At 39.8% G+C, this 14,547-nt stretch overlaps 1 protein-coding gene across 4 annotated transcripts in view; it reads left to right on the forward strand.

Annotated features, from left to right (window-relative positions):
• The window catches only part of EML5 (EMAP like 5), a 329,289-nt gene that overhangs the window by 77,160 nt on the left and 237,582 nt on the right, over nucleotides 1-14,547 (forward strand). For all 4 annotated transcript variants that reach the window (XM_065403925.1, XM_065403928.1, XM_065403927.1 and 1 more), the window contains exon 6: nucleotides 11,921-12,056. In XM_065403925.1, the coding sequence (XP_065259997.1) occupies nucleotides 11,921-12,056 (136 nt within the window). The remainder of the gene's footprint in view (nucleotides 1-11,920; nucleotides 12,057-14,547) is intronic.

Genomic DNA, 14,547 nt, shown 5'->3' on the forward strand with positions numbered 1-14,547 from the left:
TCCAAGGCTGGCAGGGCTAAAGACAAGAAAGAAGGATTTTTAAAAATATATCAGGAACAAAAGAAATTCTAGCAATAGGAGGGACCCATTACTAGATGGAGATGGTAAAACTGTTAATAATGAAGCAGAAAAGTGTTCAGTAAATATTTCTGTTCTGTATGCAGAAAGAAGCAAGATGATGGACTCATTATTTGAGGATATTAAAGTACTTTCCAGGCTATTACTAACTGAGGAGGATGTTAGACAACATCAACTAGGGATAAACATTTTAAAATCAGCAGGCCCAGATAACTTGCACCCAAGAGTCCTAAAAGAGTTGTCTGAAGAGATCTCTGGACCAATCATAAGATTTATTAAAAATTAGAATACTGGGGAAATTTCAGAGGACTAGAAGAGAGTGTTGTGCCAATATTCAAAAAGGACAAGCTGGATAATCCAGATAACTACAGGCTGGTAAACCTGACATCGGTCTTTGGCAAAATAATGGAAAAAGCTGATTATGGGATTCAGGTCATAAGAACTATAGTATAGGAATACAATTAATGCCAGTCAACCTGGTTTTATGGAAAAATAGGTCTTTTAAACAAACTTGATTTCAATTTTTGATACAGGTAACTGGATATTATATAGATATAGATATATATACTTAGACTTTTGTAAGGTGTTTGACTCAGTACTATGTGAACCTTGATTTAAAAATTGGTACTATATAATATCAGTAGAGCACATGTTAAAATGATTAAGAACAGATCTAACTAACAGATTTCAAAAAATAGTTGTCAATGGGGAATCATTATTGAATGGAGGTGTTTCTAGTGGGGTTATGCAAGAGTAGTACTAGGCCTGATGCTATTCAACATTTTCATCAATGATCTGGAAGTAAACATAAAATCACTACATCATTTATAAATTATAACAGCAAAAATTGGTGCAATGATAAATAATGGAGAAGACAGGGAAATCACAGAGAGTGATCTGGATCATTGGTAAGCTTTGCCTATTCAAACAAAAAGTGCATTATTATAGCCAAATGCAAAGTTATACATCTAGGAACAAGGAATGCAGGCCATGCATATAGAATGGGGGACTCTATCTTGGAAAGCAGTGACTTTGAAAATGATTTAGGGGTTATAATGCATGAGTAACTGAACATAAGCTCTCAAGAAGCTAGGAGGAGAATTGCAGAGTGCTGAGAATGGATGAGCAGGAGGGAATGTAATAGCAGGTGAGGGTTGGAGAGCTAAATTTATTGGGAACAGGAGAGGAAAGGGTGGGTAAGAGATGGAACTGATCAGGGATTTGAGAGGGAAGGCATCAGCAGAAGGGGCAAAGAGCTGAATGGGGAAAGAAGACAAGGAGATATGCAAACACACATTGGTAGCACTTCAGGCGCTTAGTCATAGATGGTAGATCTGATACAGGAAAATTAACACTAAAACCATTAACCAAAAAAACTTATCAAACCACACTACTGTGTCAATAGAAAGACTAGGCTATAGAAAGTTCTTAGTTGCAGCGTTTTTATGGATAGTGATTGAGAAATGATCTATGAATTTCAAACCCTTTATAGATACATATGAATGTATAATAAACTATATGATATATTATTTAAAACAAACAAAATACCACTCTGTATTTTAAAGACTATTGCATACTATGATTGAACTTTGCACAGTAAGTGTACATCAGATGCCTTCTCAATAGTTGAATAATTTATTTTGGGATACGCTTTCAGAGGTGAATATTAAAGTTGTGTGGATTGATGCCAGAGGCTGTGGTTAAATAACAGGCACCCAGGCATCATGCATCCATGGTGGTACGCTGAGCTTTAATTACATATAGATGGAAACAATAATTTAAATGAATGTTTTAAAGCTGCTCTTGTGGGCCAACACAATTTGTCACCCAGAGTTTTGCTCCTGTTGGACTGGCTAATTATGAATTCAAACTACACTAATCTACATTTATAGTGTAAATATATAGGTAAATGCTTAATTATTTTTAGATTTCTATAGTGAAATGCACTCCTTTCACATGTCATGGAACACATTTCCACAATATAATAAAACTTAGAGAGAATTTTTTTTTTATTCTTTCAAGTTAAGTTAACAATGACATTCCCCAGAAAAAACACTCCCTATCCTCACCAACTTTCATTCATGAAAATGCTTTAGAAAAGAGATTGGCTTTGTACTAGCCTGAAGGTGAACCAATTTGGGCTTTGCTGGACAAGTAAAGGGAGTGAATTCCAGAGTCAATGGCTTTCCAATAGGAATTTGCTTCCCCCAGACTGCTGCAGTGAGGAACAGTTACCTCAGATGTTATAGCTGATGTCAACTGTTGTGCAGAACATAAGTGGGAGGGAGAGGCAATATCTCATACAGTCAGGACCTACTTCATATATGGTTTTAGAGATCAGTGTCTATGCTTTGAATTGTACCTGCATGTGAAAATGGAAGCCACTGCTGTTCTTGTGGAACTAGTGTAATATGTTTAGTTTTCCAGTACAACTTAATAGGTGGGCAGTTACATCTTGCACATGCTTTCAACATGATCTTTCAAGCATAACCCTAATTAGAGCTAATCCAATGTAGAAATTGCATAGGCGGGACTATTATGGTGAGGTCTGGAGTTTACACAAAATGGACATCATTGATTTTTGCCCACTGAGACAAGCTCAGATTCCAGAAGCACCAGGAGATCCGAGAGTACCTCAACATTGCAAACTTCTTGGGCCTAGTCACAGGGGAAGAAATAGTCTCTCTGCCCTACCTCTAACAATCCTTCTCCATCTGCCAAGTATCAGCTGTGTTGTGTCCAGCTACTTTGCTTCAGCCAGTTTGCTCTCATTCCATCCTCTTTCTCAATTTAACTTTGTGACCTAGGTCATTAATAAAAATGTTAAAGAAGATTGTTCCCAAGACTGATCCTTGAGGAACTCCCTACAGTTTGATAATTCAGCTTTCAGTACAACCCATTGCCTTCTCCCCTTAGCTAGTTTCTTATCCACCTTACAGTTCTTGTACTAATCACCATTTTCTCTTATCTAACTAATAATTTTCCGTGTGATACTGTGTCAAATGCTTTACTAAAATCCCAGTAGATTAAATGTACTGCATTTTCCTCCTCTTAAAAAAATCAGTTATCTTTTCAAAGAAGGGTATCAGGTTAGTCTGCAGTGATCTACTTTTGGTAAACCCATGTTGCATTATGTTCTCTTTCCCATTTACCTCCATGAATTTAATTATTCTTTCCTGAATAATTTGTTCTAAAGCCTTTTGTACTCGTGAGGTCAGACTGCCGGATCATTTCCCCCCGACACTGTCTTAGGTATAGGTCTTCAGTCATACAGTATCACTCCCAAATAAATGGATTTATTAAAAATCCTTGTTTGGAAGAATCCTTCATGGAGAATAGGTTCATCAATGGCTATTAGCCAGGATAGGCACAGATGGTGTTCCTAGCCTCTGTTTGCTGGGAATGGGCGACAGGGGATGGATCACTTAATGATTACCTGTTCTGTTCATTTCCTCTGGGGCACCTGGCATTGGCCACTGTCAGAAGACAGGTTACTGGGCTAGATGGACCTTTGGTCTGACCCAGTATGGCCATTCTTATGTACTGGACTAGCAATCTCATGCGCCATTTTCTTTCAATATTCTAGAATGGAAATTATCCGTCCCCCCTATTGAGTGCATTAAGCTGTTCAGGTTTTTCTTCCATCTCAAATGTGGTAATTTCCATTTCTATAAACTCATTTCCATCAGCCATCCTGCCTTCACGCACATGTTCCATATTAGCATCCTTATTGAAAACTGAGGCAAAGCATTCACTGAGTTTTTAAGCCATACCTACATTATCTCTAATCTCCTCCCCATCCACACTGAAGAGTGGCCCAACTCCATCTTTCCTTTTTCTGTTTTTATTTATATAACTAAAAAACCTTCTCTTATTATTTATTTTAATTTCCTTGGCAAGCGCTAATTCAGCGTGACTTTTAGCAATTCTCATTTTGTTCCTACATTTTCTAACCTCCATGATGTAGCTTTCTTTGCTAATGAATCCTTTTTCCATTCCTTGTAGACTCTCTGTTTACTCCTAGTAACTTTTTAAGGTGGTTATTCATCCAACTGGGTTCAGTGCCTTTCCCTACAAGTTTTTTCCCCTTGTTTGGGATGCAAGATAATTTTTGTATACTTGGTTGACAGAAACTCCAAGCCTCCTCTGCATTTAAGCCCTTGAGCTATTCATTCCAGTTGACTTCTTTAACTAATTCCCTTTAAGTCCCTTTTGAAATAAACACCCATGGTTGATGACCTTGTTTTGGTTATTCTTCCCTTTAATTTAAACTGAATCAAATCACAATCACTCGATCGAAGGTTATTTCCTAAGATCATGTGTTCTGTGATGTCCTCACTACTTATCAAAACCAAGTCACTGAATAGGACCTTTCCCCCTCTTATGTTCACTAACCATGAAGGGCATGAATCTAAACTGCAGATGAAAGGTCCCTCAATACATACAGGACTTTAATGATTGTGTCTCCTGCCAAAACTCCTTAAAACTCAGTATGTCCTCCTCAAGAGCTGGGTCTATCTGTGAAATGGAAGACAGATTAATCTTGCATATATTTGATCTTATTTCCAAAGCATGTAGCCAGTTTCTCACAGTACAAATGATCTGATTCTTTTTCTAAGCATAAATATCAAGAGGTTCCTAGATATACCTCCCCTCCAGAAGCCACAACTAGAGAGCAAAGTCCTGCTACTCTTGTGCCAGAACTACTCTTCCCTCAGTCACCAACACAGGAGGTCTCTGGTCCAGTTAGAAACATGGAATTTGAAAGGATTCAGTTCAAGAAAAAGGGAATACTCTAACTCCATTATCAAGGTTTTCCTCTAAAAAGAGCTCTTGGAGTTTTGAACATACCAGAATTTTGGCAGAATTTAATCCATAGTACAGAACTAAACATCTAAAACAAAATATACAAAAATCCCTCAAGCTTTGGATTTGCTCAGTAATGGCTGAAAGTTTAATGCAGTGAAAAAAGCACACATTTGAATCAGTCACCTGAAGATATAGATAGAATTACCTCACCATTGAAATTGACAGGAGTTGTGTGCCCTGATCTGCTTAATTGCTTCTGAATATTTCATTAGGTGCCTATTTGCATATTTAGCTATTTAAATACTTTTGAAAATCTGGCCCAGTGTCAATTGCCAGATTGATATTATGCCCAATTTAATCTAATCAGAAATGAATTTTAAAAGATTCCTGAGATCCTCACTTTGATCTTTGAAGTCACTGGATCCTGATTGTTTTGGGGCCCTTTAGCGGTACTTGTTAGTTTCCCTGTGAAAGCATAGAATCAGCTAAAATTTTGACACTTATTTCTTATCTCCTGGGGGTAGCAATATTTTCCTTAGTTGCATGCAGGCAGAAAGAAAGAACCTCCAAGCTTAATCCATATTTTGATGAATTTCTAACCTAGCCTCAGTATTATTTGGAAAGACTAAACAAAATTTGTATAGCAAAAGGTATAGTAAATGTCCAGGAAGTTCTCACATGCCTTAATAGTGGGTACTATTTTTTATAAAAGCCAAAATTTATTTGGTATTTCAGTCATTAAAAGAACAATCTAGTCAAATTTGACCCAAAAACTAGTTTCATCTGTGAAAATTGTTTCATACTTGGGGACCATATGCTGAATTTCGGGACCCGGACCCGGACCCAGACCCAGAAAGAAGCAATAACTATTGGAACTGTATGTTTGCCAGTCACTCAGAACAGAAAATTCCCTACTTAGTCATAAACGGCTTGTGGCTGTTACTGCGTCCAGTTCTTCCTTCTATTATAGGCAGTAGTGTGATGGGTTCCTCCTGGGGTGCTACCTGGAACTGGGGTACCACTGAGCCCTCTGACCCACCAGCCTGGGCTCCCTCTCACAGTGTGCTGCTGTTATAAGCTGCAAAGCCCTCCAAGCTTGCACTTTCAACAGCATTTACACAGGTAGGGACACACCCAGCTGCAGTTACATGCAGGTTCTCTAACCATCAACCTACCAGCCTAGGACCCCAGAGCAGTACCATCCTGCCCTGGTCAAATCTGGCCAGTATATGGGTTTAATACCTGGTCCGCCTCTCCCTCAAAGTGAAGAGGACCATGCACACTTGTGGTAATCAAGCTGAGATTTTCCCCAGGTACCTTAGTCAAATGACACTGGTTTGGATTAAAACATAAAATAAGTTTATTAACTACAAAAAGAAAGATTATAAGTGATTACCTTGTAAATAAACAAAACCGCAAACTGAGATTAACATACTAGATAGGTAGGATATGAATTAGCAAATTCTCACCCTGAGTGATAACCAGCCTTGCAGATTCTTAAGGCACAAACTGCCTTTGCTTTGCAGTTTGGGTTTCCCAGGTTTTCATACACAGGCTAGAAACCCCTTTAGCCTGGGACCATCACTTTCCCTAGTTCAGTCTTTGCTCCTTAGATATTTCCAGGTGTGTTGTTGTGGGGAGAGTGAGGTACCATCATGATGTCATTTCCCCCCTTTATATCTTCTTCCCACTTGCTGGAAAGCTCTTTTGCTGTGACCTGGGTCAAACAGTTCCCATTGTGTAGTGCTATCTCTGAGAGGTTTCTATTGTACACAGTTCCTGGGGTAATCCTTGTGCTTGTGTACATTTCCTCAATAAGACATTAACATAGTTTGGTCTTTTTACTGTTGTACCCGAAAGGCTGCTTGTGGGTGTTTTCAACCTCACAACATGTTTCAGTAACACATACATAGCCAAACTTCATAACTTCACATACGATGATAGCACATACAATCCAACGAGATATTAATGTCTAGCAGATCAAGACTTTTAGAATGATACCTTACAAGGTATACTTTGTGCAAAACATATCCTAATTATATGACAATGGTGAATAAGGTGGTGCCAGGGTGTCACCTTTGATTGTTTTTAAATGTTCATCTGGTGTTACTTTTGTTTGCTTGTAACTTAGTGTTTAAAATATATTTAAAAAATAGAGATAAGGTAAAATTGTAAAGGCTCTTAAGTGACTTAGGTGCCTAAATGGTACACATATTTGAAAATGGAATTTAAGTTCCTAAGTGACTGAGTCACTTTTGAAAATGACTTTTGGATCAATAAGTGTGTGTTTGTATTTGGGGGTTACTTGCTGTGTGCTGAGCTTGTGTTTGTCTGTCTGTTTGGTTGTTTGAAGGACTGTGTGCTGTGGCTGGTAGTTGGAAGCTGTGAGCTTCCAAGTAAGGTTTGAAAGCTAGAAGCCTCTGTTAATTGGCTGAGCCTTAGTCAGTGGGTGGGGCTATCAAGAAGGCCAGGGCTTTATAAAGCAGTGCGCAAGCGACCAGGGAGCTTTGTGATCAGGGGCTGCTAACAGGGAGTTTCGCAAGGGAGTTGGGAAGGGGGCAAGGTTCACTCGCTGTTCTTTAATACCTGTAAACTAAACTACATTAAAAACTTTTTGATTTAAACAAAACCCTTTCATTAACTAGGTAGCTGCAGGAGACAATGCAGACAGAAGCCCAGCAGTAGAGTGGGGCTATCCAGTTTATTGCGCTGAGTGCAGCATGTATGATTACCTGCCCTGTGGGTGGGTGGCGTATGTGTGCATTCAGTGCAAGGAGCTCCTGGCCCTCAGAGACTGCGTACGGACTTTGGAGGCCAGGGTGGCGGCACTGGAGAAGCTAAGGGAGGCAGAGAGGTATATTGAAGAGGCTTTCCGGGACACTGTAGAATTGTCCCACCTCCGGTCAGAGAGCCCCTGTGCTGTTGAGGAGGATGAAAGGCCCAGGGAAGCAGAGCAGTCAACGGGAGCAGAGGGCAACCTTCCCATAGTTGGGACCCTCCTTCCAGATGGTGTTAGGGTATCCTCTCGCACTGAGGTTACCTCTCCGGGGGAGGGAACTCCAGTCACTAGGAAAAGGCAGGTGTTAGTAATGGGAGATTCGATCATTAGAAACATAGATAGCTGGGTTTGTGATGACCGGGAGAACCGTATGGTGACTTGCCTGCCTGGTGCGAAGGTTGCGAATCTCTCGAGGCATCTGGATAGACTTATGTGTAGGGCTGGGGAGGAGCCTGTGGTCGTGGTACATGTAGGTACCAATGACATAGGGAAGGGTAGGAGAGATGTCCTGGAGGCCAAATTTAGGCTGCTAGGGAAGAGACTGAAATCCAGGACCTCTATGGTGGCATTCTCAGAAATGGTCCCAGTTCCACGCGCAGGGCCAGGTAGGCAGGCAGAGCTTCAGAGTCTCAATGCGTGGATGAGACAATGGTGTACAGAGGAGGGGTTTAGATTCATTAGGAACTGGGGAAACTTTGAGGATGGGGGGAGCCTATACAGGAGAGATGGGCTCCACCTAAACCAAAGTGGAACCAGACTGCTGGCACTTAACATTAAAAAGGTTGCAGAGCAGTTTTTAAACTAGGAGATGGGGGAAAGCTGACTGCTGCAGAGGAGCATGTGGATTGGACAGAGACTTCTCTTAGAGGAGAGTCTATTGATAGAGATTCTCTAGGTTATAGTCAGGAGCAGAGGAGAGAAGAGGATAATGTAAAGGCCAGATCAGACGAGAAACATTCACATAAAGAATCGGACACATCAGAAAAGGGCAGACAAATAAACAGTGACAAATTTTTAAAGTGCTTGTACACAAATGCTAGAAGTCTAAATAATAAGATGGGTGAACTAGAGTGCCCCCGTGATAAAGGAGGATATTGATATAATAGGCATCATAGAAACCTGGTGGACTGAGGACAATCAATGGGACACAATCATTCCGGGGTACAAAATATATCGGAAGGACAGAACAGGTCGTGCGGGGGGGGGGGGGGAGGGGCACTATATGTGAAAGAAAATGTAGAATCAAATGAAGTAAAAATCTTAAGTGAATCCACATGTCCCATAGAATCTCTATGGATAGTAATTTCATGCTCAAATAAGAATATAACATTAGGGATCTATTATCGACCACCTGACCAGGACAGTGATAGGGATGATGAAATGCTAAGGGAGATTAGAGAGGCTATCAAAATTAAGAACTCAATAATAGTGGGGGATTTCAATTATCCCCATATTGACTGGGAACATGTCACCTCAGGACAAAATGCAGAGACAAAATTTCTTGATACTTTAAATGACTGCTTCTTGGAGCAGCTAGGACGGGAAACCACAAGGGGAGAGGCAACTCTCGATTTAGTCCTGTGTGGCGCGCAGGAGCTGGTCCAAGAGGTAACTATAACAGGACCGCTTGGAAATAGTGACCATAATATAATAACATTTAACATCCCTGTGGTGGGAAGAACATCTCAACAGCCCAACACTGTGGCATTTAATTTCAAACAGGGGAACTATGCAAAAATGAGGGGGTTAGTTAAACAGAAATTAAAACGTACAGTGACTAAAGTGAAATCCCTGCAAACTGCATGGATGCTTTTTAAAGACACCATAATAGAGGCCCAACTTAAATGTATACCCCAAATTAAGAAACACAGTAAAAGAACTAAAAAAGAGCCACTGTGGCTTAACAACCATGTAAAAGAAGCAGTGAGAGATAAAAAGGCATCTTTTAAAAAGTGGAAGTCATATCCTAGTGAGGTAAATAGAAAGGAGTATAAACACTGCAAAATTAAGTGTAAAAATGTAATAAGAAAAGCCAAAGAGGAGTTTGAAGAACGGCTAGCCAAAAACTCAAAAGGTAATAACAAAATGTTTTTTAAGTACATCAGAAGCAGGTAGCCTGCTAAACAACCAGTGGGGCCCCTGGATGATCGAGATACAAAAGGAGCGCTTAAAGACAATAAAGTCATTGCGGAGAAACTAAATGGATTCTTTGCTTCAGTCTTCACGGCTGAGGATGTTAGGGAGATTCCCAAACTTGAGCTGGCTTTTGTAGGTGACAAATCTGAGGAACTGTCACAGATTGAAGTGTCACTAGAGGAGGTTTTGGAATTAATTGATAAACTTAACATTAACAAGTCACCGGGACCAGATGGCATTCACCCAAGAGTTCTGAAAGAACTCAAATGTGAAGTTGCGGAACTATTAACTATGGTTTGTAACCTGTCCTTTACATCGGCTTCTGTACCCAGTGACTGGAAGATAGTTAATGTAAGGCCAATATTTAAAGAGGGTTCTAGAGGTGATCCCGGCAATTACAGACCGGTAAGTCTAACGTCAGTACCGGGCAAATTAGTTGAAACAATAGTAAAGAATAAAATTGTCAGACACATAGAAGAACATAAATTGTTGGGCAAAAGTCAACATGGTTTCTGTAAAGGGAAATCATGTCTTACTAATCTATTAGAGTTCTTTGAAGGGGTCAACAAACATGTGGACAAGGGGGATCCAGTGGACATAATATACTTAGATTTCCAGAAAGCCTTTGACAAGGTCCCTCACCTAAGGCTCTTACGTAAATTAAGTTGTCATGGGATAAAAGGGAAGGTCCTTTCATGGATTGAGAACTGGTTAAAAGACAGGGAACAAAGGATAGGAATAAATGGTCAAATTCTCAGAATGGAGAGGGGGTAACTAGTGGTGTTCCCCAAGGGTCATTCCTAGGACCAATCCTATTCAACTTATTCATAAATGATCTGGAAAAAGGGGTAAACAATGAGGTGGTAGATGATACAAAATTACTAAAGATAGTTAAGACCCAGGCAGACTGTGAAGAGCTACAAAAGGATCTCTCAAAACTGGGTGACTGGGCAACAAAATGGCAGATGAAATTTAATGTTGATAAATGCAAAATAATGCACATTGGAAAGCATAATCCCAACTATACATATACAATGATGGGGTCTAAATTAGCTGTTGCCATTCAAGAAAGAGATCTTGGAGTCATTGTGGATAGTTCTCTGAAAACATCCACTCAATGTGCAGCGGCAGTCAAAAAAGAGAACAAAATGCTGAGAATAATTAAGAAAGGGATAGATAATAGGACAGAAAATATCATGTTGCCTCTATATAAATCCATGGTATGCCCACATCTTGAATACTGTGTGCAGATGTGGTCGCCCCATCTCAAAAAAGATATATTGGAATTGGAAAAGATTCAGAAAAGGGCAACAAAAATGATTAGGGGTATGGAACGGCTTCCGTATGAGGAGAGATTAATAAGACTGGGACTTATCAGCTTGGAAAAGAGACGGCTAAGGGGAGATATGATTGAGGTTTATAAAATCATGACTGGTGTAGAGAAAGTAGATGAGGAAGTGTTGTTTACTATTTCTCATAATACAAGAACTAGGGGTCACCAAATGAAATTAATAGGCAGCAGGTTTAAAACAAATAAAAGGAAGTATTTCTTCACACAATGCACAGTTAACCTTGGAACCCCTTGCCAGAGGATGTTGTGAAAGCCAAGACCATAACAAGGTTCAAAAAAGAACTAGATAAATTCATGGTGAATAGGTCCATCAATGGCTATTAACCAGGATGGGCAGGAATGGTGTCCCTAGCTTCTGTTTGCCAGAAGCTGGGAATGAGTGACAGGGGATGGATCACTTGATGATTACCTGTTCTGTTCATTCCCTCTGGGGCACCGGGCACTGGCCACTGTCGGAAGACAGGATACTGGGCTAGATGGACCTTTGGTCTGACCCAGTGGGCCATTCTTATGTTCTTATGAAGTTTTTTCTGTACCACTTTCATTTCCATTACAACATTGGGAGAAAATCCATAATACTAAAAATTGTTATTTAATTATTACATTTATTCGGACTCAATTATAAAACATGTACTTGTATAATTTATGTTGCCTTCTATGATATAACAAAAGGGAAAATATTTCTATCACTATGAAGAAGAATTTTGCTTTGCATTATAGTAACTGTAAACTGTGCATATTTTTAAACTTTTTTTTCTTCTTTTTAGGCAGGAATTTTCAGCATGAATGCATGTGAGGAGGGTTTTGCCACTGGTGGCAGGGATGGCTGTGTTCGTCTATGGGATTTAAATTTTAAACCAATTACTGTGATTGATCTCAGGGAGACAGACCAGGGATATAAAGGTAAAATAGTCTTATCATTTTTGTTACACCATCAAAGAGGAAGTTCTTCATAGATTGAAAAAGTAGTGCCTATTTAAAAAAAAGTTAATGGAAATGTTTTATAAATTTATATGTATATTAATATGAAGAATTTGTTTGCACTATAAGAATTAATAATTTGCAGTTCTATAATGGCCATTCATCTGGGGATCACAAAGCACTTCAAACATTCAATGAGACTCACAACAGTTTTGTGAAATAGTTACAGCACATAGAGGGAAAACTTTTCTTATCGCTGAGATGCAGCCACTCTTATGTTTTAACACAGCAGCTTTTTCACAGTATGCAGTAACACTGTATAACAATATAGCACAGAAAATGAGGACTAGTGTACTGAAACAGAAATTGCAGAGGGCATTTCGATAGACATATTGCAACTAGCTGTGCTGAAATTTTTCTAACAATAATAGCACTTATACACTCAGCACTGGTCAGACATAACCACAAAGGTGCCATATCAGATGAAATGATCTCAAGTCCTCAGTTTTATGACACATTGAAAAGGAGGCACCTCCAGCAATATATTTGTTTCTAATATTGTCCTAAGATACTGATTCAGTACTATCTCATGAAAAGGGTACAGACATACTGAAACATACCATCACTTTCAGCAGCACTTCTGTTGCAGGCCTCTCAGCCAATTGCTGAAGCTGCTTGACCTTGTCATTTTTTACAATTGTGCAAGATCCCAGTACATTGAAGGATGATTGGAGCTAGCCAAATATATTAGTATCAATAAATAACTGCTCTCACACACAGTAAAATAAACATACTATTTTTGAACTGTAATTGACCTAGCATCCCCACTAAGATTCTGAGATATCCTGACAAGATGGGCTGCGGTCCATTTAAAATGACCTGGAGTGGACAGTCAGTTTCTCATGACTGAGACAGTTCAAGAAAAAGAACTACCACAGTTAGGGTGGCCAACTTTCTAAGTTGTGAAAACCGGACACTGAGTGCCAGAACCTCCCCCGCCCCTTGCTCTACCTCTTTCCCTTGAGGCCCTGCCACCGCTCCTCTTCTCCCCCCCCCCCCCCACTGCTCGCTGCTTTCTCCGCCACCCTCCCTCTGCCAGCTGAGCAGGGCTGTAGGGATGGAGGGGTGATTGGGGCATGATATTGGAGAGAGAGACGGGCTCCGGGAGAAAGGGAGGCAGGATGGGGCAGGGACAGCTGCACTCCAGGGGTGGAGGGGTGAGTGAGGCAGGATGGGGCAGGGAGAGCCATGCTTTGGGGGTGGAAGGGTGAGTGGGGCAGGGAGAGCTACGCTTGGGGCAGGATGGGGGAGCTGCTGGTACCTCTCTCTGCAGGAGCCATTCCTGAATGCTCCACTGCTCCTCCAGATTCCAACTGCAGCTGCTTCGCTTCCTGCCCCCCGGTGGCGGAGACCAGTTACTGCAGGTAACCGGGCTTTTCCTAACCAGACACTGCCAGGTTCCCTTTTTGACCAGTATCCTAGCAACCGTAATCAGAATCTCTAAGCAAGAGCCAAATGTTTTCAAATCTCTGCTTTCCCCCTACTTCCTTTCCAGGGGAAAGGCAGGGATTTGGACAATAGCTCTTTTTATTTATTTTTTTATTTTGTAAAGGCTTTCTTTTGCTTCTTCTTCCCTTGTTTCAGTCTAGCATTCAACAAGATTAAGGGTTTCAGATATCTTAAATAAGACTAGCATCACCTGCCAGAAATTACTGAACTTTCATCAGTGGAACTTTGTGAACATGGCATTTCATGGAAAGATGTTACAGCACAGATAAGGATACCTGCTCATATATCTCAATGTAAAAAAAAAAAAAAAAAAAGGAATTTACAAGTTCACAAAAAGTTTTATATTTTTTTCTTTCATTCGCCATTACTCTTATGCATAGGTTGAAAGGGCCACCACAGTTTGAAATGATTGCAAAGATTAACTCCTGCTATAGACTTTGAAAGTCTACTTAGCAAATATCTTGATACCTCTATCTAAAAGAAGACCATTTTATATCTTTCCACCTGTTCTCTTTCTAACTCTAACAATTCCTTCATTAATTTGTTCACTCCTTCTCTGTCTAGTGCTTTTTAAACCTGTTTAATTACTTCTGATACCCACTTTATGTTATGGGAGATGCCTCCAGGAATATTACTTATTATTACATCCTATAATAATGCATTAAGTTCCCATTTAAAGCCCAATCTGGGTTCCAAGTAATGTCTTTATTATTAGATCTTTACCTTTGATTTAGAAAGAGCTAATCTAATTTTAAGTGTATTTTGTAAGAATTAATGAGAAAAGTATAGCTGTTCTCTACTGTGTTTCCATCTCCAAGCATTTGTTAACCCATTATTTCTAATATGATTCTTAAGATATGTTCCAGTGCTCTGAGTTAGATTTTAAGTAGATCTGTATATTATTGAATCAAATTTTAACATTAAAATTTTCTACTATTATTTCTTCTTTTGAAAATGCAACTAA

This window comes from Emys orbicularis, chromosome 4, assembly GCF_028017835.1.
Source record: "Emys orbicularis isolate rEmyOrb1 chromosome 4, rEmyOrb1.hap1, whole genome shotgun sequence".
In the NCBI taxonomy this organism is placed as follows: Eukaryota; Metazoa; Chordata; order Testudines; family Emydidae; genus Emys; species Emys orbicularis.